At 54.9% G+C, this 25,031-nt stretch overlaps 3 protein-coding genes across 4 annotated transcripts; 2 read left to right on the top strand and 1 right to left on the bottom strand.

Annotated features, from left to right (window-relative positions):
- The first annotated feature begins 1,517 nt into the window (after positions 1-1,517).
- On the top strand, positions 1,518-14,377 carry KANK3 (KN motif and ankyrin repeat domains 3). 2 transcript variants are annotated; one of them, XM_038567492.1, is made up of 13 exons: positions 1,518-1,611; positions 4,071-4,130; positions 4,880-5,006; positions 5,305-5,366; positions 6,186-7,502; positions 7,581-7,680; positions 7,869-8,057; positions 8,181-8,265; positions 8,727-8,943; positions 12,717-12,859; positions 12,977-13,177; positions 13,261-13,359; positions 14,129-14,377. In XM_038567492.1, exons 4-13 carry the CDS (start codon positions 5,333-5,335, stop codon positions 14,204-14,206), a joined length of 2,463 nt encoding a protein of 820 aa, XP_038423420.1. In that variant the 5' UTR covers positions 1,518-1,611; positions 4,071-4,130; positions 4,880-5,006; positions 5,305-5,332; the 3' UTR covers positions 14,207-14,377. The 2 variants fall into 2 exon arrangements, with proteins under 2 accessions (XP_038423420.1, XP_038423421.1); XM_038567493.1 differs by lacking the exon at positions 4,071-4,130 and having other exon boundaries at positions 1,557-1,611.
- Positions 14,378-14,508: 131 nt separating this feature from the next.
- On the bottom strand, positions 14,509-15,752 carry RPS28 (ribosomal protein S28). The gene is made up of 4 exons (XM_038567497.1): positions 15,642-15,752; positions 15,502-15,549; positions 14,709-14,842; positions 14,509-14,588 (listed from the first exon to the last, which is right to left on the bottom strand). The coding sequence occupies exons 1-3, from the start codon at positions 15,678-15,680 to the stop codon at positions 14,720-14,722; spliced, it is 210 nt and encodes a 69-aa protein (XP_038423425.1). The 5' UTR covers positions 15,681-15,752; the 3' UTR covers positions 14,509-14,588; positions 14,709-14,719.
- Positions 15,753-15,789: 37 nt separating this feature from the next.
- Positions 15,790-24,813, top strand: NDUFA7 (NADH:ubiquinone oxidoreductase subunit A7). The gene is made up of 4 exons (XM_038567496.1): positions 15,790-15,898; positions 16,322-16,371; positions 20,166-20,315; positions 24,605-24,813. The coding sequence occupies exons 1-4, from the start codon at positions 15,848-15,850 to the stop codon at positions 24,693-24,695; spliced, it is 342 nt and encodes a 113-aa protein (XP_038423424.1). The 5' UTR covers positions 15,790-15,847; the 3' UTR covers positions 24,696-24,813.
- Positions 24,814-25,031: the final 218 nt, after the last annotated feature.

Here is a 25,031-nt window from a genome sequence, read left to right as displayed (position 1 = left end):
GGACCTTGAAAGTCAAGGATTTGCTCCTCCTTTTTCCTCCTATCCCATCCTGTGACCCCCTTACCATAAACCCTATCTTGAAAGTCTATCCCCCTCTGCCTATGTCTCTGCCTCTCTCTGTGTGCCTCTCATGAATAAATAAATAAAATCTTAAAATAAAAGTCTATCTCTACTTCTTAGCTTTGTGGCCCAGGATGGTAGGAATTGTGACTCCTCAGGGACCTGCCGTGCCTGGTGTATATTAGGTGCTCAGTAAGTGGTAAATTAATTGTGAAATGGGCTAAAGAATTAAATGTAATTTAAAATCATTCCCTGGGGCATCTGGATGGCTCAGCTGGTAGAGCATGTGACTTTTGATCTCAAGGTCATGAGTTCAATCCCCACGTTGGGCATGGAGCCTACTTTAAAAACATTTTAAATATGCCCCCCAAATCATTCAAAACATTTTTTTAAAAGATTTTATTTATTTATTCATGAGAGACACAGAAGGAGAGAGAGGCAGAGACGCAGGCAGAGGGAGAAGCAGGCTCCCTGCAGGGAGCCCGATGCTGGACTTGATCCGGGGTCCCCAGGATCATGCCCCAGGCTGAAGGGGGAGCTAAACCGCTAAGCCACCAGGGCTGCTCAACATTTTTTTTTTTTTTTAAGATTTTTATTTATTTATTCATGAGAGACACAAATAGAGGCAGAGGGAGAAGCAGGCTCCACGCAGGGAGCCCAACGCGGGACTCGATCCCGAGCCTCCAGGGTCACGCACTGGGCCAAAGGCGGCGCTAAACCGCTGGGCCACCCGGGCTGCCCTCAACAAACATTTATTAAGCACCTATCGTGTGCCAGGGATCCCGGATGAAGCAGTGACCAAAATCAATCAGTTCCCTGTCCTACGGTGCTGACACTTCAGGGAGACAAATGGCAAGCAAGCAATCACATAAGTGACAGAGATCCTTTCCGTTTCGGGTTTCGGATAGTGAAAGTTGCTATCAGGTTAATAAAACGGAGCCATGGGAAAGACAGAGACTGGAGAGGGACCACATTAGGCCTTTAGGGGTAGGAACACTCAGGTCGAGCCCCCCCAGAATAGAAGATGCCCACGTGACCATGTGCAGGGAAGAAGAGTTTAGGAGGATGGAACAGCTTGTGCAAAGATCCTGTGGTAGGAAGGAGCCAGGGTCTTGGTACCTCACCCACCACTAGGACCTGAGCATCGGTCCTTCTAGCTTCCACCCAAAGGAGCTTCCGAGCACACAAATCTCACCGGGTTAGTCTCCAGCTGCCTCTCCACGGCTCCCTAGCGCCCAGAGCATCAATTCCAGCTCCTTAGTCCTGCGCTGGCCGGGACTTGGCCGCTCCCCTCCGCCCCCACCCCGCTCCCTCCCTCCTCCTCCCTGCAGCCGGCGCGGGGAACCGGCACTTCAGGCCCCGCCCTCAGCCCCGCCCCCCACGCGGCCCGGCCCGGCCCCGCCCACCTCGCCTCCTCATTGGACAGCTCGCAGAGCCTCGGGCGCCGGTTGGCTGGCGTGGCCATCAGTTAGGCTCGAGGCCTTGATAACCCGTCCCCGAGCTTCGAGGGGGCGGGCTCGGGTGCGGGCGCGGCGGGGGCTGCGGCTTCAGGTAAAGCGCCAGTTTTCGGGGCCACAGATGGGGGTTCTGGGGGGCTCTAGGGGACGTCCCGGGAAGGGGCACTGCGCCTCCTGCCCTTCTGCGGGCTCAGCGCCCGGCGAGGGGGCGGGCTTCGGGTCCTCTCCTGGGACCCCTCCCACCCCGGGCGCCCCAGGTGGCAGGGGCAGAGTAGGGGGCTCCGGATTCCCGAGGTCGCCCTCCTCCCGCCCTTAGGAGCCAAGTCGGGGGCTTGTTCGCCCCCTAGCGCCCCATCTGACTCCGGGGTTTTCCCAGCGTCGCTCCTGGAAAGCCTGGGGACCCGGTTCCAGCCCCTCATTCTGGACCTGGGTGTGTGGGGGGGTGATACGGAAACGGTGCTGGGGGGAGGAACCGACGGCCCCCGGGCCGGCAGACAATGGGGAGCGGATGGAACCGCCCGGCGGCGTTTCCTGCAGGAAACTGCTCTGTCTCTACGAGGCCGTCCTGGGGTGTGTGTGTGCTTTGGGGGTAGGGGTCCCTGAGTACCTCCCCCTCCTACCATCATCAGCCTCCACTCCCCCTTCATCAGGGGGCCGAGAATCCCGCCCCAACTTTAGGGGGTGCTACCGCTCAGGGCCTCGAGCCGGCAAGAACCCCCGTTCCCAGGACCGGGAGCCGCATTGCCCGCCGAGTCCCCCACCCATCAGGTTCCCTCATCACAACTCCGAGTCCCGAAATAGTCCCTGGGGCGGGAGTGGGGGCGTATGGCGTCGGCTCTGACGGCCTAATGAGGGGGTCTCAGGCAGAGGATCGGATCTAGCCAGCATCTCCCGCAGGGAGCGGAGAGGAGGAGGGCGCACCCCCACTCCGCTGAGGCCGCAGCCCCTGGAGCCGCCGTGGTGTGGGCCGGCTTCTTCCCCCACTGGGGAAACGCAGGGAGAGCCAGGGATGCAGGCTGGGAGGGATGAACCCCCTCGGGCTCTCGGCCCCTGCCCTGGAGGGGGGAGCTGTTTCTAGAAGGCCATCAAGTGGGTGGCCGCTGCAGAGACACTGGCAAATGTGCCTGGGTTTGTTTGTTTGTTTGTTTGTTTGTTTATTTATTTATTTATTATTTATGATAGTCACAGAGAGAGAGAGAGAGAGAGAGAGAGAGAGGCAGAGACACAGGCAGAGGGAGAAGCAGGCTCCAAGCACCGGGAGCCCGATGTGGGATTCGATCCCGGGTCTCCAGGATTGCGCCCTGGGCCAAAGGCAGGCGCCAAACCGCTGGGCCACCCAGGGATCCCTTGTGCCTGGGTTTAAATCCTGCCTCTGCCTATATGTGACTTTGGACGGGTGACTTAATAGCTCTGTGTCTCAGTTTCTCCATCTGTGCAGTAGGGTAAAGGGTAATGATAAGAAAAACTCCCTTAGAGTTTTTAGCTAAGATTTTTTTTTTTAAGTCCATACCCATAAATTGCTTATAATAGAACCTGGCCCATGGTGAATCACAAAAGTGTTGTTGTTGTTGTTATTTACCAATGTTGGGGCACTCATTTCTCAGGCCAGCTTCTCTGTCCAGCTGCTCTAGCTGATTTGGGTCTTGGCTGTCCACAGCTGTTTTTCTGAGTTCCTAGAGCCTCGGATTTGGGTGTGGCCAGGTCACCAAAGGAGGGGGCTGACCCCATTGAGTCACACTGCCAGCTGTGTGAGGCAGGCCTGGACCCCTAAATCGGCCCAGGTTTTTTCCACAACACAACGCTTCCCTGACAGTTTCCTGAAAACAAGTTGTGAGAGCACTGGCTGTCCTCCCTGATGACTGGCTGCCCTGCTGGCCAGCCCCTCTCAGCCGGTGTGAAGGGACGGGAAACAGCTGCTTCAGGACTGGGCGGGGCCCTGACTGTCTTGGGGTGGGGTGAGGGAGGTTTTAGGGACATAGCCTGGACATAGGCAGGGAGAGGCAGTGGAGCAGGGGGTGTCAGGCATGGAGGTGGTCATCATGAGTGCAGGAGGCTGGAAGGGGCGATGGCAAAGACTGCCACGCGGTTGGCACATTGAGCCACTGGTCATAGAGAGGACAGTTGGGTCTGGCAGGCACCTGGGTGGTAGAGGCTGGGGGGCAAGAGGTCCCCAGAAGATAGGCAGAGCCCAGTGTGAGGGCATTTCCCACAGGGAGTTGTCCTAGTCACTCTGTGCCTTAGTTTCTCCATCTGGAAAATGTGAATGATAGTATCTACCTCAAAGGATTGTATGGGGGTTGCATAATCAGGCAGGGTATGCAGTAAGCATTCAAGACAAGCTGCTTTCCCTTCCTCAAAGGTTTTTCATGTGGGCTCTTCGAAGCCCCATTTTTCCTACCCTGTGCTTTCCGACTGTCCTTGTTAAATATCACATTAGATGTGGCCCAATGTCCCTCAGTTTCTTCAAGTCTCCATCATGTTACCTGAAGATTGCCCCCAGCCCTGCGTACAGCCACAGCTCTGACAACCTGGGTGCTTATGGTTCCTCTACAGGCTCTACAAGGCAGGAGCAGAACCCTGTGGCACTCCACTCGAGACATCCTAGGGAGTCAGGTATCAATTAATTTGCATCCTTGGTGCCTCTCCATCATTCCCACAAGGCTCTCCCAAGCCACTTGGTAAAATCTCAGATGCAAAATTATATCTTGTTTGCATTTCTTTCTTTTTTTAAAATAGTTTATTTAGGGATCCCTGGGTGGCGCAGCGGTTTGGCGCCTGCCTTTGGCCCAGGGCGCGATCCCAGAGACCCGGGATCGAATCCCACGTCGGGCTCCCGGTGCATGGAGCCTGCTTCTCCCTCTGCCTGTGTCTCTGCCTCTCTCTCTCTCTCTGTGTGACTATAAATAAAAAATAAATAAAGATTTAAAAAAATAGTTTATTTATTTATTCATGAGACACACACACACACACACACACACAGGCAGAGACACAGGCAGAGGGAGAAGCGGGCTCCATGCAGGGAGCCCGATGCAGGACTCGATCCCGGGACTCCAGGATCACGCCCTGGGCCGAAGGCAGGTGCTAAACTGCTGAGCCACCCAGGGATCCTCAGCATTTCTTTCTTTTTAAAAAAATTTATTTATGTATTCATGGGAGACACAGAGAGGCAGAGATATAGGCAGAGGGAGAAGTAGGCTCCCTGTGGGGAGCCTGATCCCAGGATCCCAGGACCCCGGGATTATGACCTGAGCCAAAGGCAGACGTTCAACTACTGAGCCACCCAGACGTCCCTTGTTTGTATTTCTCTAAGGAAAAAAAGAATTCAAATGATCCTATTTTGTTCTTTTTTTTTTAATATGCAGAATCTGACCAGATGAATTTCTAATGAGCCCATGAAGGGCTTCCAACTCTCACCTTCTTCTGAAGGTTCACACCTCATCCCTTTGAGCACCAATTTCTAATTTTGCCCTGGGACTGAGAAAACAGCAGGTCTGGAATGAACCCTTCCCCGCCCCCTCACTCCTGTTCTCTGATCACTCCCCTCTCTTCTCTTGATGCCTTTCCTGCCTCCTCCTGCCCAGCGGGCTGAGGCCTGGACCTGGGGATGCCCATATTCGTTCATTCGAACATTCCAAGGCCCCTTGAGGGAGCAGGGAGGACAGGACAGATGTGTGTGGGAGGGTGGGTGGGGGTCTGTTTCCTTACTTAGAATCCAAGCTGACTCCAGAGGTACAGCCAGAGGGATGGGGCCGGCCCCAACCTCACCCCCTCTGGGGACATTTTCCAGGGTGTGTCTGGCAGCTACTCCAGGAAACATGGCCAAGTTTGCCCTGAATCAGAACCTGCCCGGTGAGTGTGCAAAGTGGGATACATGTGTGTGTCTGGATTGATACTTGGTGCCCATTCATGGACACAGCCCTGTGGTTCCCTCTTTTGCATGTGGCCACAGAGCCCTTTCTAACCGTCCATCAGATAATGTCATGGCCCTGCTAAACCCTGCCTATGGTGCCCTAATGCGTGTAATATAATCCCAACTCCTTGCAACCCGGGAGGCTCCCTACAATCTGCCCCCCCACCTCTCCTACGCCTCTCCCTTCTTTCACTCTGTTCCTGACACTCTCACCTCCACCCTGCTGTTACTCCAGTCCACCCTGCTCACTGTGTCCCAGGGCCTTTGCTCTGGCTGTTTTCTTTTAAGAACCTTGTGTCCCCAGCTGCTTCCTCCTCGTCATTTCAGTGCTTAACTTTTAAGTCCCTTCCGCAGGAAACTTGCCTTGACAACTAGAGCCAAAGTCACGCACCTCCTCCAATTATCCTGTATTTCATCTTATTATTATTATTAGCCCTAAGCACCTTTTGGAATGATCATGTGTATTTATCTCCGCTAAGAGGGCAGGGTTTTGTCTGTCTTGTTCACTGATGTGTCCCCAGCGCCTAGAAAAGTGCTCGGCACATAGCAGGTGCTCAGTAAGGGTGGGATTGCAGGACTCTGGTGCAGAGAAGCATTTGGTCCTCGGGCATGCGCATGCGCGAAGGCAGGTGTGCAGGGTTTGGTGCAGGTGGAGCCGCGCGGGGCTGTCGTGGGGGCGGTGGGGGACGCGCTCCGCTTGTCCAGTTTCTCCCGGGTCGCCCCCCTCCCGCAGCCTGACCGCCCCGTCATGCCTGCAGACCTGGGCGGCCCTCGCCTGTGCCCCGGCCCCACCGCGGGCGCGCGCAGCCCGAGCTCGCCCTACTCCGTGGAGACGCCCTACGGCTTCCACCTGGACCTGGACTTCCTCAAGTACGTGGAGGAGCTGGAGCGCGGCCCCGCCCCCCGCCGCGCCCCGGGCCCCCCGCCTGCGCGCCGCCCCCGTGCACCCCGGGCGGGCCTGGCCGGTGCGCGCAGCCCGGGCGCCTGGACCTCCAGCGAATCCCTGGCCAGCGACGACGGAGGAGCGTCGGGCGCACTCTCCCCGGGCGCGCCCTCGGGGCTCCTGCTGTCGCCGCGCGTGCCCGCGCGCAACCCGCGCGTCGAGCACACGCTCCTGGAAACTAGCCGGCGGCTGGAGCTGGCGCAGGCGCACGAGCGCGCGCCCAGCCCCGGCCGCGCCGTCCCGCGCAGCCCGCGGGGGTCCGGCCGCAGCAGCCCCGCCCCCAACCCCGCCCCCGCCCCCGCCTCCCCCGGGCCCGCGCAGCTGCAGCTGGTGCGCGAGCAGATGGCCGCGGCTCTGCGGCGCCTGCGCGAGCTCGAGGAACAGGCGCGCGCGCTGCCCGAGCTGCAGGAGCAGGTGCGCACGCTGCGCGCGGAGAAGGCGCGGCTGCTGGCGGGGCGCGGGCTCCCGGAGCCCGACGCGGAGGCCGAGGCGCGCCCGGACAAGCTAGCTCAGCTGCGGCGGCTCACCGAGCGCCTCGCCACCTCCGAGCGCGGCGTCCGCGCCAGGGCCGGCCCCTGGGCCGACGGCCCCGACGGGCCGGCTTCCAGGCGCGGTGAGGGCGCGCTCGAGGTCCCCGACGCAGCCGGGATCCCCGACGCGGCGCCGCAGACGCGGGACGCTGGCACCCAGGCGGTGCCGGAGACCCAAGACGCCAGGGCCCAGGCGGAGCCGGAGACCCAGGAGGCCGGCGTGGAGGCGGCCCCCGAGACCCTCGAGTCGGACGCGTGGGTGACCGAGGCGCTGCTGGGGTTGCCCGAGGCCGCCGAGCGCGAGCTGGAGCTGCTCCGCGCCAGCCTGGAGCACCAGCGCGGGGTGAGCGAGCTCCTGCGCTGCCGGCTGCGCGAGCTGGAGGAGGCCCGAGAGGCTGCCGAGGCGGAGGCAGCGGCGGCTGCGGAGGCCCAGCGCCAGCCCCAGCCCCAGCCCCAGCCCCAGCCCCGCGAGGCTGCCACCCAGACCCAGTGGGGTTGTGCCGCGAAGGCCACACAGACCGAGACCCCCGCCGAGGCCTCCGGCCCGAGTCACGAGAACCCGTCGGGACCCACGGATGGGGACAGAGCCGTGGCCCCCGCGGGTGAGTCCCAATCCCTGCCTGAGCCGTGGCTTGATGGCTTCTGGACTCGAGCTCAGCACCCTCCTCCGACCCCGCCAGGCATCCTCAAATCCATCATGAAGAGGAGAGATGGTACCCCCGGCGCCCAGCCCAGCCCCGGACCCAAGAGCCTGCAGTTTGTGGGAGTCCTGAACGGCGAGTGAGCACCTTCCCCCTCCCCGTGGCGGCGCCTGCAGGGACGGAGACGGGGGTTTGAATCCTGGCTCTGCCGCGGACTCGCGGAGCGGCCTTGGAAAGCCGGTTTCCTCTTCTGCAAAGTGGGGACAGCCACGCCCAGCTCTCAGGACGCGAGGACGAGCCCACAGGGAGCCTCTCACCCCGCCCCAGGTACGAGAGCTCGTCCAGCGAGGACGACAGTGACAGCGACAGCGAGGACGGCGCCGCCGAGCCTCCAAGGAGCAGCTCCTCCGGGGACGACAGCGGCAGGGATGTCGGGGACGACAGTGGCGGGGACGTCCTGGATCCCGAGCGGGAGCCAGAGCCGGAGGCAGAACCGCAGCCTGGTGCGCAGGGCAGGTGAGCGCAGTTAGGGACCCGGAATTGGGACGGCGGCTTTCTTTGCCGCCCGCCGCGCCTCCCCCACCCGACCCCCACCCCGACCCCGACCCCTCCTGAGCCTCTCCCGGCCTAACCTGGTAGGTGTGAGCTGAGCCCGCGCTTGAGGGAGGCGTGCGCAGCGCTGCAGCGGCAGCTGAGCCGGCCCCGCGGAGTCGCCCGCGACGGCGTGAGTGCCAGCGAGAGCCCTTTCCGCGTGCAGCCGTGGGCCCCATCGGGCACCCCCCACTCCCTCTTAGGAAAAGCAGAGTTGGGGTGGGGGGCCCAGGTTCCACCCCGTGGCGCCGACACTTCTACTGGTCCCAGGCTCTCCAAAGGGATCTCCGCCCAGGGACAGCGCTGAAGTTTTCCGTTTTCCCCAGAACGGTGCGCCCCAAGCCCCAGGCGCACCCCCGAACTCCCCAAAGGCGAGCGGTCACCGCCTTCCTCCACTCTAGGTTCTCTCACAGGCTCAGTCCCAGAGGAGAGGACTCCTGTGCCTTGAGCCTGGGACCCTCACTGGCTGTTCGCCCTCCTCCGAAAGGCGCGGCCTCCCGGGACCTTCCTCCCCTGCTGAGATCCCCCCCCCCCCCCCCAACACGCACATCACAGTCTGGACCATCTCTGACGCCTTTCTAATGTTCCCCGCAGGGCGCCGCGCGCCTGGTGGCCCAGGAGTGGTTCCGAGTGTCGAGCCAGCGGCGCTCCCAGGCCGAGGCTGTGGCTGGGGTGCTGGGCGCTGTGGGGCGCCTGGGCCCCGAGCTCCTGGCGCACGTGGTGAACCTGGCCGATGGCAACGGAAACACAGCCCTGCACTACAGCGTGTCCCACGGGAACCTGGCTATCTCGAGCTTGCTGCTGGATACCGGTCAGCACCTTCCTCCAGGGTTACAGGATCCCTGTGTCCTGGGCAGATTGCCAAGGGCCTTCAGCCCTCTCCACTTGGAGCTCTGCCTCTCACTTTGCAGGGTCGCCGGAATACCTGCTTTTAAAATTTGGTAGGCCTAAATTTAGAGGAATTACTTAGTGTCACCAGCCTTAGTTAGCTTCCTCATCTGGGAAATGGGGATGCAACAACCCCCCACCTTGGGCAGCTGTGATCACAGGTGTAGAATAGTGCCAGGCACTCAGGAGGAGACCAGTCAGTGGTCACCGTGTGCGTTGTGCCCCTGGATCTCCAGTCCTGGCACTCACCTCATTCTTGGGCCCCGATACCCAGCCACCTGCCCCTCCAGGCTTGCGGGAGAGATACCCACTGGTCAGGGCTCTGACCACTCTCCCGGGCTGGGCCACTGTGCCCTGTCTTCCATCCCCATGTCCTGCATTGACTCAATTTTACACATTTCTATGCCCTGCCCCCTGCTAGCTAATTCCTTGCCCCAACTTGCCCCCTCTGGAGCTGAGATACCCACACCCAGGTGTTCCTGAGCTCACAGACATGGGTGTTGAAAGCCTACTGGGTGCCAGTAGTGCTGGGGTGGGGGTGGGCCACCCATGTACAGCTACTTTCCCTGTGGGACTCACAGTAGAGGGGACAGTGGGCAGTACGCTGACCACCAAGAGCCCTTCTGACACCTTCCTGGGTGTCATTCTTCAGGGCTAGCATCTGCTGGGGCCTGCCCTTGGAGGCTTCCCACTGTCCCCTCCCCGACCCCACTGCCCCCAAACACAGGTCTGTCCCATCCCTGAAGATCTTGGTGACCTGGGGAAGAGCACAGGTGCTCTGAGCTGGACCGGGCGCTAGAACTTGGGAGGGGGCATGAGGCATGATTCAAGGCATCTCCTGCCTTAAAGGGGGCTGGGGCCCAGGCCTGGGGCTTCAGTGACTGGGGGAGCAGGCTCGGCTGTCACAGGAAGCCCAAGGCTTCACTGACCCATTTTATTCCTTGCATTTAACCCCCACCCCCACTCCCCAGACCTTGCCATGGGCCTTCTAGTTCTCACATGGATCATTCCCTCTGCTCCTGTCTGCTTGCTGCCATGTCAGCCTACCCACTGTTCCCCCCCCACCCCCCGGCCCTGAGTCCTCAGTGTGCTCCCCATGCAGGGGCTGTTTCATCTCCCTGGCACGCAGGGCCTGGCCGTGGCTGTGTATCCTTGGACCTCATCTCCCCTCCAGACCTTTCCCCTTCCTCCCTCAGCCGTACCTTGGAGCCTCTCGCTGATCAGACCACAATTCCCTCTGTCCCTTCTTCAGGCTTCTTCCTTCGAGCTCCAATCACTCTTCCTGTGTCTTCCGTTTATTTATTTATTAAAAAGATTTTATTTATTTATTCATGAGACAGAGAGAGAGAGAGAGAGAGGCAGAAACACAGGCAGAGGGAGAAGCAGGCTCCATGCAGGGAGTCTGACGTAGGACTGGATCCTGGGTTGTCTCCAGGATCATGCCCTGGGCTGAAAGTGGCGCTAAACCACTGAGCCACCGGGGCTGCCCCCCTCCCCTTTTAAAAAGATTTTATGGGTCTTCCATTTTAGCTCCAGGCCAACTCTCCCCTGCAGGTGAATCCTCACCAGTTTCAGTATCTTTGTGGAGCATCGCTCTCATTTCCAGGCTTCTCCATTCCTAACACCCTGCTCCCAACCCTGTCACCTTGACCTCTGCCCTACGTCAGCCTTCCACTTGTAAGGTCACCCGGAGATCCACGCCTCCATAGTGTCTTCTGGGCTCTTACCCCCCCAAAATTTCAGCTCTCCAGTCACCTGGCCCTAGCAGCCCGTGGGCCTCATGGGACCACTGTCTGTTGTTCATGGCCCCCCATTGCCCCCTTGCTTTCTTGTTCTCCCTTCGCCATTAACTACTCCTTTATGTCCCCTTTCAAACTCTTCCCCATTGCCCTCACACCCCACTTGCCCTGCAGGCCCCAGAACTGCACACAATAGACCCTCAAGTGCAGGTTGAAGGAATGAGCAAGCTCTCAGGAACCTATGGCAGTGAGCTCATGGGCTATGGGGAGGAGTGGAAATAGACATCAAGGAAAAAATGAAATAATTACAAATAGGGATAAAGGCCACCATAAAACATAACCAGGGTAGGAAGTGGGGTGATCCTTTGGCTTAGGAAAGCCTCAGGTGGGAGGGGTAGGGGAAAATAGGTGGGTGCTCTGGCTAGCCTGCAGAGACCCCACTCTGGTTATTTCTGTGTGCCCCTCACCACATTCCACCAGTCACAGAAGCTTGTGGAAGCAGTGAACACCTAGAGAGCATGCCGTACAACCAGGGGAACCCCCCCCCTTTAGATACCACTTAATCCCTCTTCTTCCTAGCCCACTGAGTCCTCTCTAAAGGGCGTCCACTCCATGACCCTGATCCAAGTCCCAGGTCCCTCACTGTGCACCTCTCCCCAAGCTGTTGTAGCTTCATGGAACTTTCTGAATCATGGGAGACAACAGCCTAGTCGCTCTAGTAACTGTGCCTGGAGTAGGTGCTGTGAGGGAGGGGGCCAGAATGGTAACAGATGATCCCAGAGGAAATAGAGCCAGTGCTTAAGGGGTGGTCACAGTCACCACAGTGTTCCTTTCCTTGGGCTGCTGTAACAAAGTAGGACAATGTGGTGGTTTAAGAGAATGGAGATTCGTTTTCTTGTAGTTCAGGAGGCCCAAAGTCCAAAATCAAGGTTGGCAGGCCTGGTTCCCTCTCAGGAGCTCAGAGCAAGAAATCTGCTCCATGCCTTTCTCCTAGCTTCTAGTGGCTGCCTGAAAACTTTAACATCCTGTGGCTGATGGCAGCTTCTCTTCTCTGCCTTGGTCTTCACTGGTCTTCTGTGTGTCTGTGTCTCTTCTAAGGACACCAGTATTATGGATTAGGGTCTACAATAACGACCTTGCCTTGATCACATTTGCAAAGATCCTATTTCCAGTTAAGGTCACATTCATAGGTACAGGGTAGGTAGGACTTTATCTTTTGGTGGGGACACAACTCCATCTGTAACACAGCCTTGGAGAAAGGATTCCAGAAGGACAAAAGTCGGAGGACAGCCTCGAAAGCCGTGGACAAGGGCCTATATTCCAAGAGCAATGGGGGATGGTGAGAGGGTTTTAAATAGGTGACTAGGCCAAAGTTCTCTTGATCTGCATGGAAATGGGTAGATTTGGACACTAGGGTAGACCAGTTGACAGAACTCTTTTTAGGGATGGGGACAGGGACAGAGGCAGAGTGAAAATCTTGAGTTCCACTTCCAGCACAGAGCCTAACTCAGGGCTCAATTGTACAACCCTGAAGTCATGACCTGAGCCAAAATCAAGAGTTGGATGCTTAATTGACTGAGCCACTCAGGTGCCCTAAATGGACTTAGTTCTTGGGAGCGGGGGGCCCACAATGGTGGGTGATAGCCACAAAAATAGGAACGTCAGTTTACTGAGGACCTACTATGTGCTAAGTGTTGTTCTAGTTATTGGGGGATACAACAGAAAACCAAACCAAGTCTCTAACCCAACTGGAAATGAGCAGAAATTTGAGCAGAACCTGAGCCAGGAGCTGTGTGGCTCTTCCCCGGGAGAACCTGGGAGGCAAAGGGAGCAGGAAAATCCATGACCCAGTAACCACCCCCATTACACTGATGGCAAACCTGAGTCTGGGGAAGCGTTAAACCAGGTTGGGCTGAGGGTGTCACCTTCTTGGCTGACTGACCCCTCCACTGTCCAGGGGTCTGCGACATTGACCGCCAGAACCGGGCTGGCTACTCAGCCCTCATGCTGGCTGCGCTCACCTCTGTGGGGCGAGAAGAGGACATGGCTGTGGTTCAAAGACTCTTCCATCTGGGGAATGTTAACGCCAAGGCCACCCAGGTGCGTGGGCATTTCTTCCCTGGTGGTGGTCTGGTCCGTCCCTTCTACTTTGGGTTGGTCTCTGACCTCTCTTCCAGAACCCTCCCCAGCCGTGTCCCCTTCTTCCTCACTCCCCAGACAGGACAGACAGCCCTCATGCTGGCCATCAGCCACGGCCGCCAGGACATGGTAGCAGCCCTTCTGTCATGTGGGGCTGATGTGAATGCACAGGACGCAGATGGGGCCACAGCGCTGATGTGCGCCAGTGAGTACGGGCGCCTGGACACTGTCCGGTTGCTGCTGGCCCAGCCAGGGTGTGATCCGGCCCTCCTGGACAATGTGAGCCACCATGGGGCTGAGGTGGGGATGGCAGGGGACCTGTGCATGGATTCAAGGACTTGACTGTCACTGTTGTTCCTCAGGAGGGCACCAGTGCCCTGGCCATTGCCTTGGAGGCTGAGCAGGATGAGGTGGCTGCTCTGCTGCATGCCCACCTGACCTCGGGCCAGCCAGATCCCCTGGTGAGTGCAGCCCCTAGCCCAGAGAAACAAAGCCTCCCAGCTGTACGTTGGGTTCAGAGATGATACCAAGTGTGCCCCAGGAAGACATCCCCTAGGGAAGCAGGCAGGATTGGGGAACCTGAGTCTGAATTCTTTCATGTGGCTGGGATTTGATGTCCAACCTGCGAAATACCTGAGAGACACACCTCCCCACTTTATAGGTCATGAGCCTGAAGTCTCCAGAGGGGAAGTGACCTAAGGTCAAAAGAGAGCTGTTAGACCTGGCTCAGACCTTGTCAGTGGAGCCTGCTACTGCCCCCAGGGAGGCTTCCACAAAGGAATAAGGGATCCTTTAAAATTAGACACGGAGGGGAAGTGGGGCGCAAGTTCCCTGCAAGCCAGGAGAACACTCAGTTTGCCTCTAAGGGAGAAAGGCTTACTCTCTTTTTAAAATCAAGTGCCACTGCTTCTCAGCCTTTTGGCTAAGATCAAGTGTAAAATCAAGTGCCAGGCTGTTCTCAGTACTTGCTTATTAAACTCATCCAATCAGCCTGCCCATCCTGCACTCTCCTGTTACAGATGTGAGCAAGGAGACATGGAGGTCAAGGGCTTCCCTCCAGGTCAGATGGGGCAGAGACAGATTCAAAACCAGGCAGTCTGGTTTCACTGTAAAAGATGGGGTTCCCCCTAAGTGGGACCATAGTGTAAAGGAACAAGACCTCCATCAGGTTAAGTATTCTTGTGTGTAAGGGGGCTGAAACCCTAGCATCGTCCCCACCTCTCTCCCCAGTCACCTCTTGAGTCCACCCCTGATGTGCCTGATGAAGGAGAATGCAGTGACCACAGAGAAGACCCCCAGCCTCAGTGACCAGCCTGGCACCTTGGATCTGGATTGGGAGAAGAGAGTTAGTTCCTTCCACCACCCCAGCCTCTGGGACACAGCAGGGGCCAGGGTTAGTCATCCAGATAACTAGCCTTGGGCCAAGAAAAAAGCTTGGATGACAAGACCCACTTTCAGAATAAAACATTACTAACTCAACTCATGTCTTGTTTTGGGGACACATACACATAGTTCCCCTTCCCCCCACTTCACCAGAGGATAGAGTGGGAGTGGATCCCTGGAAGAATAGTGATACTATAAGCCTAGTGACAGCCAGACAAGATCCCAAGTTTACATACAACATAAACGCTTTATTAACAATCGCAGATCATCCCTGTGAGCCAAGTGGTCGACCCAGACATCCAGGACCCTGTAAACAGACCCAAACATGAGATACGGGAGGGCAACCCAGCAACTGCCCAAGTCCCTTCCCTGTCTTGCAAATCTCCGTAAACCCTTTCTACACTTCCAACCCCAATCCCGGACTCACCAGCTACAAGTTCAGCGCAACCTCCGAGCTTCTCGCTCTGACTCCAATAGCGTGAGCACGTCGCCCTCGCGCACGGGGCCTTTCACGTTGCGGATGATGGAGCGGCTGGTGTCGTCCATGAACTCCACGCGCACCTACGGGCCCCACCAAGAGGACATGAAGCAGTTAGGGTCAGTCGCACAGAATTTCTTCTTTTTGGGAAGATCTTATGATCTTCATGAGACCCAAAGAGAGGAGCAGAGAGACACAGGCAGAGGGAGAAGCAGGCTCCTTGTTGGAGCCTCATACGGGACTGGATTCCAGGACTCCGGGATCACGACCTGAGCCGAAAGCAGACAGATGCTCAACCACTGAGCCACCCAGGCGCTCAGGCGTTCGATCCAGGGGACGTGTTGGGGCCGGCTCGGAAATACTTAGAAAGGGGGCTGCGTATGGGAGGCAGAGCCGCGCCCGGAAGAGAAACGCAAGAGCAGGTCGTGGAGAACGACGTTCTCGAGCGGCAACAGCAGCCACCGGGAGGGGCAGCTGCAGCTCCGGTCCTGTTCGGGAGCGGAGCACACTCGGTCGGGCACCGAGCCACAAAGAGGTGGTTGGGATGGGCCAAGCCACGGGGAGGGGCGTCGGGGCCCGGGAAGCGAGGTCCACGGATCTCAGGCCCGGTGGGCAGGGCCCTCGTGGGGTGTCGGGGCACTCCGGGAGCCCTGGGATCCAGGGGACTCCGGTTCTCACGGTCCGGCCGGCCAGGGAGTCGTCAGGGCTCAGACCCCGCGAGCGTCCCCACCCGCTCGCTCACCTGCGTGCACTGTCCCTGCGAGCCGGTCCTGCCCAGCACCTTGGTGACCTGGTGGAGAGAAGCTGGGATCAGGCCTGGGCAATCCGACCCCCCCACCCCATCTCTCCATCCTCGTCCCCAACTCAGGCCCCCCACCTCACCCTGGCCAACTTGATGGGCTGCACACGGCTCGTGTCCATGATGGCGGCGCGGCGGCGGTCGGGCGGAGAGGGGTCACGTGCTCCGAGAAGACCCTTTATACTACGCCCCGGCCCCGCCCCCTCCCCCGCTCTCGCGAGACCATGAACGTTCTTCCCAACATCCCCCGCGGTAGGACGTCATCGGCGCCCTTCAGCGCAAACGGAAGATGGCGTCCGCCACTCGCGTTATCCGGCTCCTGCGGAACTGGGCATCCGGGGTGCGCGGGGAGGAAAGGGCCGTACCGGGGGCGGGGGCTGTGGGCTCCGTGCGCCTTCGACCCGCTGCCGCTAGTCCCCTACCTCGTGCACCCTTGGGCCTGAGGCTTTGAGTGCCGAGGTCCCCCTAGGCTGGAACCCGTGTCTCAGCCGGGGACCCCCAACTCGTGACTCCTTCAGCCGACGCACCCACCTCCGCCCCGGCCCTCGACCCATTCTGGCCTGAGATCTGCCTAGTTGTCAGGACCTTCTTAGCCCTGTACCTTGTGGCCCTGGCCCTAGTTTTCCTCTTCCTGTACTGGACTGCCCATCTCCGACCTTCCCTTCTGCCCCACCCCCCCTTCCGGGATGGCCCTGTTCCCTCGCCCTCTCCTCTCCTCTCCTGGGGTGCCCTGAGGGTTGACCTCCTTCCTCTCCTCCCACAGCACGATTTGCAGGCGAAGTTGCAGCTGCGCTACCAGGAGATCGCCAAGCGGTGAGGAAGCCCCGCTCGCTGCCCACACTCCGGCCTTGTCCTGTTATTCTTGCATCAAGAACAAAATTCGTATTCTTTTAAGACCTTTAGTGCGCTGGGCCGGAAGCTTGCCTCCGGTCCCCGGCAGGTTGTGGAAGCCGAGGTTTGCTTTTACCTTTTCCTGTACCCAGAGCCAGCTGCTCTTGGAACAGTCAGGTTGCACATGAATTCATTGTGGGGATCATGTAGCTGTGCAGTCCTCAGTGTGTGGCCCTGCCAGTTGGTGTTCTCATCCCCAAGCTGCAGGTGAAAACACACACACACACACACACACACACGCACACACTGGAGGTTCAGAGAGAGAATCGTTTGCTTAAAGTCACTCAGAAGCTACGAAGTAACAGCTGGGGTTTAAGCCCAGGAGTATCTTGAGTCCAAACTCACTTATGTGCAAAAATTACTCAATATTTACAAGCCCCTTCCCTCATTCCTATCACGGAGTTCAAGTTCTAGGAGGAGAAAAACATAGTAGGGAAATGAATGCAACAGGTTAAAAGCATTCTGGAATGCTCTGAAGGCAAAATGAATTAAGTAAGCTGGAGGGTTACTCAGGTCATGTGGTCAGGAAAGTTTTTTTTTTTTTGTTTTGTTTTTTTCTTCCTGGCATTGACATTTGAGTCACCTGAATAATAAGCAGGAGCCAAAGGGTAATTCTTGAAAGAACATTCTGGATAGAGGGAACAGTACGCACCAAGGCTTTTGAGGCCGACAGAACCAGAAATAGGGAGGCCAGTGTGGCCGGAACATTGAGGAAAGAAGAGAGAGCAGTATATTGGAAGTCAGAGGTAAGGCAGCCATTGAGGATCAGCACCAGAGGGAGACAAGTAGCGTTTGAATAACCAAATTTATGTGAATACCTACACGTTGTAACGCATTGTAAACATCAGAAATTTTAAATTGTTTTCTATGTTGGGTAGTTGATGGGCCAGTTAAGGAAACGGTTTTATAAAATTTCCACCGTCCTTAGGGTGGCGGCGCCCCCTAGTGATTCATGTGTGTCCATTGCGCACTGGTTCTTACCTTTCAGCTGGGGTGGTGGGAAGCTATGGCCACGCCCACTGGGGGGAGGGTCTCAGGATATTCCCTTTTCCTTTTTTTTTTTTTTTTTTTTTTTTAAGATTTTATTTTTGGGTGCCTGGGTGGCTCAGTCGGTTAAGCGTCTGCCTTCCACTCAGGTCATGATCCCCGGGGTCCTGGGATTGAGTCCTGCGTTTGGCTCCTTGCTCAGCGGGGAGTTGGCTTCTCCCTCTACTCCCCCCTGCTTGTGAGCTCTCTTTTTCTCTAATAAATAAAATTTTAAAAGTGTGCTTATCTAAACATTTTTTTTAAGATTTTATTTTTAAGTAATCTATATGCAATGTGGGGCTTGACCTTGCAACCTGGAGATCAAGAGTCACAGGCTCCACTGAGTCAACCAGGTGCCCCAGGATGTTGCTTTTATCTATCTATCTATCTATCTATCTATCTATCTATCATCTATGTATCTATCTTATTATTATTTTAAAATATTTATTTATTTATTTATTTTTAATTTTTATTTATTTATGATAGCCTCAGAGACAGAGAGAGAGAGGCAGAGACACAGGCAGAGGGAGAAGCAGGCTCCATATGCACCGGGAGCCCGACGTGGGATTCGATCCCAGGTCTCCAGGATCGCGCCCTGGGCCAAAGGCAGGCGCTAAACCGCTGCGCCACCCAGGGATCCCTATTTATTTATTTATGATCGAGAGAGAGAGAGAGAGAGAGAGAGAGAGAGAGAGAGGCAGAGACACAGGAGGAGGGTAAAGCAGGCTCCATGCCTGGAGCCTGATGTGGGACTCAATCCGGGGACTCCAGGATCGCACCCTGGGCCAAAGGCAGGCGCTAAACCAGTGAGCCACCCAGGGATCCCCTCTATCTTATTATTTATTTAGAGTGAGGGAGAGAGTGCAGGTGTGTGTGTGAAGGGGGTCAGGGAAGGACAGAGGGAGGAGAAAGAGCATCTCAAGCAGACCACGCTAAATGCACAGCATGATGTGGGGCTCGATCTCATGACCCTGAGCTCATGACCTGAGCCGAAACCAAGAGCCAGATGCTTTACTGACTGAGCCACTCAGTTGCCCCAGGATACTGCTTTTAATATTAAATTTTTAAATTATATTTTTATGTGTTTTTCTTTCTTTCTTTCTTTTTTTTTTTTTCATACAACGGCTATCACTTGTTTTAAGAAAAACTTAAGTTCTGGCGAAACAGGTACCAAACAAGTTATTTTAAAACCTGCTTCAATGAAAACCCAGTGATTTTATGATTTCTCCTATTTTTTTCTGCCTTTCTTCTCTGCTATGTTTTCCAGAGAGGCTTCTCTTTTGTTTTGAGGTTAGCGTTTCCATTTTAAGCTTCTGGCTTCTTTGTAAATACACCCCAGATTTTAGCCCAACTTAGGACAGAGCTCTCTATTCACTCACCCACCCCCACCTCCACCCCAGCTCTGCTTATAGCTTTGGTGACTGGGAGGTGGCAGGAAATGCAGAGACCTCAGAGGACTATGTGCTCTTTGAGTAATAAGCCTTGATCCCAGCAGGGTTCTTCAGAGAGTTCCTGAGATAACTAGAAACCCAGAAGTTCTGTAGCCTGGCCTTTGGAACAAAGACCCTCAGAATAAGTTAAGTCTGGAGCTGTTGCCCAAGTGTTTATACACTGAGACTACTGTGTATGAGGTGGGCAGAGTCTCAGGCCCTGGCCTCTTCATTTCTGGAGCTCCTGCAGGTAGAAGTGAGGCCAGATGCAAGCTTTGGGCCACAGTGGGTGGGAACAGACCTGTGTGTGGTGTGCCCATGATTGCGAATCCGAAAAACCACCAAGGAGCCGACACTGATGCAAACACACGAGGGTTTATTTACAAGCTCGAGCTTGGGTCCAAGTATACCCGACACAGCGGAGCAGGGACTTGGACCCCAAAGTGGGTTACAGCTGAGTTTTTTATGGGTTGGTCTAGGGGATCTTCAGAAGGGGTGGAGGAATTTTTTCCATTCCAATATGGGGGAAAGGGTGGGGGAGTTTCTTAAGATCTGATATGGGATTCTCTGTTGGGGGCATTCTGAGCTTTATTGTCTTTCCAATATGGGATTTCCTGCCTAGGACATTCTGCAGTTTTTCTTGTAAAGTTCAGCTCTTATTCCCAGGGACCTAAGATGGCTGTACTTGTGCTAATGCTAAACTTGAGGTGGAATGACCTTAATTTTTCTTGGCCTCCACATGTGTCCAGTCTGGGCTGCCCCCTTCCTTGAGAAGCCTCAGAAAAGGTCTTCCATACCGGTCACATTTGGAGTATATTTAGGCCTTGCCTTCCAGCACTTTCACATCAAAACAGAGACTGCTACCTGCTTCAGGGCCTCAGATCCTCCCTAGCCATACACCCATGACAGAGCTCCAAGGGATTCCCCTAGCCCGCCGCCCAGTGACTGAAGTGACAGGCCCATGCCAGCCCAGCCAGCAGTGACTTTCTATCAGGAGACTTAGGTGGCTTCATTGGTTAAGCGTCTGACTCTTGGTTTCTGCTCAGGTGGGTCATGATCTTGGGGTTGTGAGGTCAAGCCTCATGTGGGGTGCTGTGTCCATCACAGTGCAGCGCAGTCTTCTTAAGACTCTTTCCCCCTCTCTCTGCCTCCCTCCTGGTGCGTGTATGCACATGCACGTGTGCTCTCTCTCAAATAAATAAAATCCTTTTTAAAAAGTGACTTTCTGTTAGCTTTAATGCTGATGTTCTTTCCCCTCAGAACTCAGCCTCCTCCCAAGCTCCCTGTGGGCCCCAGCCACAAGCTCTCCAGCAACTACTACTGCACTCGCGATGGCCGCCGGGAAGCTGTGCCGCCTTCAGTCATCATGTCCTCGAAGAAGGTATTGGCGCCAGGCAAGCCTGCAGAGAGGTGAGGACATCCTGGCCTGAAACCAGCCCTTTCTCTTCCTTGTACTTTTCAGGGCCCCATTTTTGAATATCAACTATGTCAGGAACTGCCCTGCGGGGGCTTTTCTTCGTAGGAGAACTCTTAATCCCCGCCCACCCCAGGATAGGGTTTGGGGCTCAGCCAGGGTATGTTTCCTGCAAATGAAGCTTCAAGGGCTCCAGGAGAAGTGCAGGTGGTGTTTTTGTAATTTTGTACTTTTTTTAAAAATCAGGGCATAATTGACATATAACAATTATGTGAGTTTCGGGCATACTACTATGTAAAGATTTGATGTTTGTGTACCTTGTAAAATGATCACCACAGTAAGTTTACTTAGCATCCATCACCACACACAGAGTCACGTTTTTTTTCTTGTGATGAGAACTTTTAAGATGTACTCCTTAGCAACTTTTATTTTATTTTTATTTTTTTAAAGATTTTATTTATTTATTCATGAGAGACACACAGAGAGAGGCAGAGACACAGGCAGAAGGAGAAGCAGGCCCCCTTTAGGGAGCCCAATACGGGACTCGATCCCAGGATCCCAGGATCATGACCTGAGCCAAAGGCAGATGCTCAACCACTGAGCCACCCAGGGGCCCCTCTTAGCAACTTTTAAATATACAATATAGTATTATTGGGATCCCTGGGTGGCGCAGCGGTTTGGCGCCTGCCTTTGGCCCAGGGTGCGATCCTGGAGACCCGGGATCGAATCCCACGTCGGGCTCCCGGTGCATGGAGCCTGCTTCTCCCTCTGCCTATGTCTCTGCCTCTCTCTCTCTCTCTCTGTGACTATCATAAATAAATAAAAATTGAAAAAAAAAATTTAAAAAAAAAAAGTATTATTAACTACAGCCACCATGCTATGCGTTACATCCCCAGGACTTATTTATTTTATAATTGGAAGTTTGTACCTTTTGGCCCTCTTCACTCATTTCACCTACCCCCCCACCTGGCTCCTGCCTCTGGTGACCATCAGTCTCTTCTCTGTTATCTATGAGTTTGGTTTTTTTTTGCATTTTTTTTTAAGATTGTATTTATTCATGAGAGACACAGAGAGGCAGAGACACAGGCAGAGGGAGAAACAGGCTCCATGCAGGGAGCCCAATGCGGGACTTGATCCCAGGACTCCAGGATCATACCCTGGACCGACGGCAGGTGCTAAACTGCTGAGCCACCCAGGGATCCTGCTTTGTTTTTTTTTGGTTTTTTTTTTTTTTTTTTTTAGATTCTGCACCTCAGTGAGATCCTACGGTATTTGTCTCTGTCTGATTTATTTCACTTACTGTAGTATTCTTAGGGCCCATATATGTTGCAAATGGAGGATTTCTTTCTTTTTTATGGCTGAAGAGTATTCCTTAATGTTTGTATGTATGTATGTATGTACACAAACACACACCCTGCATTTTCTTTGTGGTCTTAAAGAGAGAATTGTATTTTTTTTTTTTAAGTAGGCCCCATGCCTAACATGGGGCTTGAACTCATGACCCCGAGATCAAGAGTCAGATGGTCAGGGATCCCTGGGTGGCGCAGCGGTTTGGCGCCTGCCTTTGGCCCAGGGCGCGATCCTGGAGACCCGGGATCGAATCCCACATCGGGCTCCCGGTGCATGGAGCCTGCTTCTCCCTCTGCCTGTGTCTCTGCCTCTCTCTCTCTCTCTCTCTCTCTCTCTCTGTGACTATCATAAATAAATTTAAAAAAAAAAAATTAAAAAAAAAAAAAAAAAAGAGTCAGATGGTCAGATGCTCCACTGGCTGAGCCAGCCAGGTGTCCTAAAGAAAAAATTGTATAAATCTTCAGACCCCTTAAAACCCAGTTTGGTCCCTGGCCTCAGGTGCCTTTTTTTATATAAAGATTTTATTTATTTATTCATGAGAGACACACAGAGAGAGGTAGAAGGAGAAGCAGGCTGCCCATGGGGAACCTGATACAGTACTTAATCCCAGGACCCCAGGATTATGACCTGAGCCAAAGGCAGACACTCAGCCACTGAGCCACCCGGGCATCCCTGCTATCTCTTATGTAAATGGGGATGATAACAGTATCTACTTTAGGGAGTTTATCTCAATCCACTTGACTGCTATGACAATATCGTAGACTGCAGTTGCTTATAAACAGCAGAAACTTACTTCTGACAGTTCTGGAGGCTGGGAAGTCCAGGATTCAGGTGCTAGCAGATTCCATGTCTGGTGAGGGCTCTCTTCTTGGTTCACAGATGACATTTTCATGCTATATCCTCACATGGAGGAAGGAGTGTCTAGGGTTTCTTAAAAGGGCACTAACCCCATTCATGAGGGCTTCTTTCTTACGACCTAATCACCTTCCAAGTTCTGTACCCCCAAATACCCCCAAATTTCTTTTTTTTTTTTTAAAGGTTTTATTTATTTATTCATGAGAAACAGAGAGAGAAAGAGAGAGAGGCAGAGACACAGGCAGAGGGAGAAGCAGACTCCATGCAGGGAGCCTGACGTGGGACTCAATCCTGGGTCTCAAGGATCAGGCCCTGGGCTGAAGGCGGCGCTAAACCGCTGAGCCACTCGGGCTACCCAGGGTTGTGATTTCAACCCAAGAATTTGGGAGAGACCAAACATTTAGTCTAGACCAGAGTTGTTATGAAGGTTAATCTTCATAATTAATCTTTATAAGGTTTTAGAACGGAGTCAACACCGTGCCTGCCTACTAGTTACTCCACGAGTTAGGCAGTGATGGCCCCTGTTGCAGAAGAGGAAATCGAGGCACCGAGAGGCCACCTGACATGCCTGAGTCACACAGCCAGTGGGTAGCAAAGGCAGGATTTCAAACCAGTTTGCTCAGACCCCAGTGGAGTCTGGGCTCTGCAGCCAGTTCGTTGTGTGGTCTGCAGCCAGTTGTTTCAGCCTTCTCAAGCCTCAGTTTCTTCATCTGTAAAACAGGGATGGTGGGCTTGCAGTATGACAAAATCCGTAAGGTGACAGGGCCAGGCCAGGCCTGCTGTATAGTTTAGAACTCAGTGAATGGTCGGTATCGTGTCCTTGTGACCTTCTAATTCTCCAGAGTCCAGCACCAGACTATGGCACACTACCCAGTTCCCCCAGACCCCGTCACTTGCCCCTGGGATGCCTGCATTTCCTAGGGAGGCTGCTCCTTCAGACTCCTGGAATGATGGGAAGCCCTGGAGCCTCTGCTCCTGGGAGTCTCTTCCACAGCGAGAGCCTGTCCGCCTGCCTCTTCTCCCTTTTTGCTTACTGTGTGTGCAAGCGTCTCTGGCCCTAGGTGCCCAGGGCTTAGGTGTCTCAGGAGGCATTTGCCTTGGATTTGTTGCCACAGTGTCTCTCCTTGGGGCTCACTCTGGGCCAAACGGTGTCTTGTCTTTCTTTCTTTCTTTCTTTTCTTTCTTTTTTCTTTCTTTCTTTCTTTCTTTCTTTCTTTCTTTCTTTCTTTCTTTCTTTCTTCCTTCCTTCCTTCCTTCCTTCCTTCCTTCCTTCCTTCCTTCCTTCCTTCCTTCCTTCCTTCCTTTCTTCCTCCTTTCCTTTCCTTTCCTTTCCTTTCCTTTCCTTTCCTTTCCTTTCCTTTCCTTTCCTTTCCTTTCCTTTCCTTTCCTTTCCTTTCTTGACTTGTTTATTTATTTTAGAGAGAGCTTGTGCATGCATGCATGCACGCACAAGCAGGGGGAGGGGCAGACAGGGAGAGAGAGGAAGCCGACTCCCTGCTATCTGGACCCTGAGATCATGACCTGAACCAAAACTAAAAGTCAGACGCTTAACTGACTGAGCCACCCAGGCACCCCAAGTGGTGTATTTGTCAATTTTACTCGACTGTCAGCCTCATTAGACTGAGGCCTGGTTTTAGCAGGGTTCTGGGGCATGTACAGTGCTTGCCATGTTGCAAGTGCTCAGCACCCAAGGGAGGAAAGAGCAGTGGGCACACATCACCTGATTGCTCGGCCCTTCTGTCAGTATCCTGTTAGGGGGCAACAGGAATGGAGTACTTGTCCACCTGGGGCCACAGGTGAGAAGGGGTGCTAGAGGAAAAGCCCAGCTATTTATATATTTATGGCTGGCTTTGAGCTCAGGAGCCAGGCAGGCTGGAGGTTCACATGGGGGCTTGGGCAGGAAGGGGGCTGGTCAGCCCCCAGCAAGGAGTTTAGGGACTCTGAAACACCCTCACTCTGGCCCACAGACCCACAGTCTCAGCAGACATGTTCTTGGTGGGTACAGGTGTGGGCTCCCTCAAGTTCCTCTATGCTGGTCTTGGGAGACTGGGCCCTAACCAACATCTGTTTCCCCTTCTAGCCCTGCTGCAGCTGCCACTGAGAAGAAGGCCGTGTCGCCAGCTCCTCCAATAAAGAGGTGGGAGCTGTCCAAGGACCAGCCTTACCTGTGACTGCACCCTGGGGGCACCTGGCCAGGCCCTCAGGGCCATCTGGGTGCTTCCCCTCCTCGTATTCCTTCCGGGAGACCATGACTTAATTATGACAAATACACCTAGCTCTCCAGTATTACTTCTGTTTTTAACGTATGACTTACCTGGATTTCCTGGTGAAGCTGATGCTGAATCTCTTAACTGTCAGCACTTGAGCAGGGGAGGGATAGTGCTTCTTGCGCTTCAGAGTGCCACACTCACTGGGCGCGGAGTCTGATGACATGAGGTCCAGTGTTGTCACCAACCCTTCTCTGAGAGCAGTAGGGTGGGCTCCAGGACCTGTGGGTGTTTGGGGGG

Source organism: Canis lupus, chromosome 20 (genome assembly GCF_011100685.1).
Source record: "Canis lupus familiaris isolate Mischka breed German Shepherd chromosome 20, alternate assembly UU_Cfam_GSD_1.0, whole genome shotgun sequence".
NCBI lineage: Eukaryota > Metazoa > Chordata > Mammalia > Carnivora > Canidae > Canis > Canis lupus.
The sequence above is the reverse complement of the archived record's forward strand: the minus strand, read 5'-3'. Positions and strand labels throughout refer to the sequence as shown.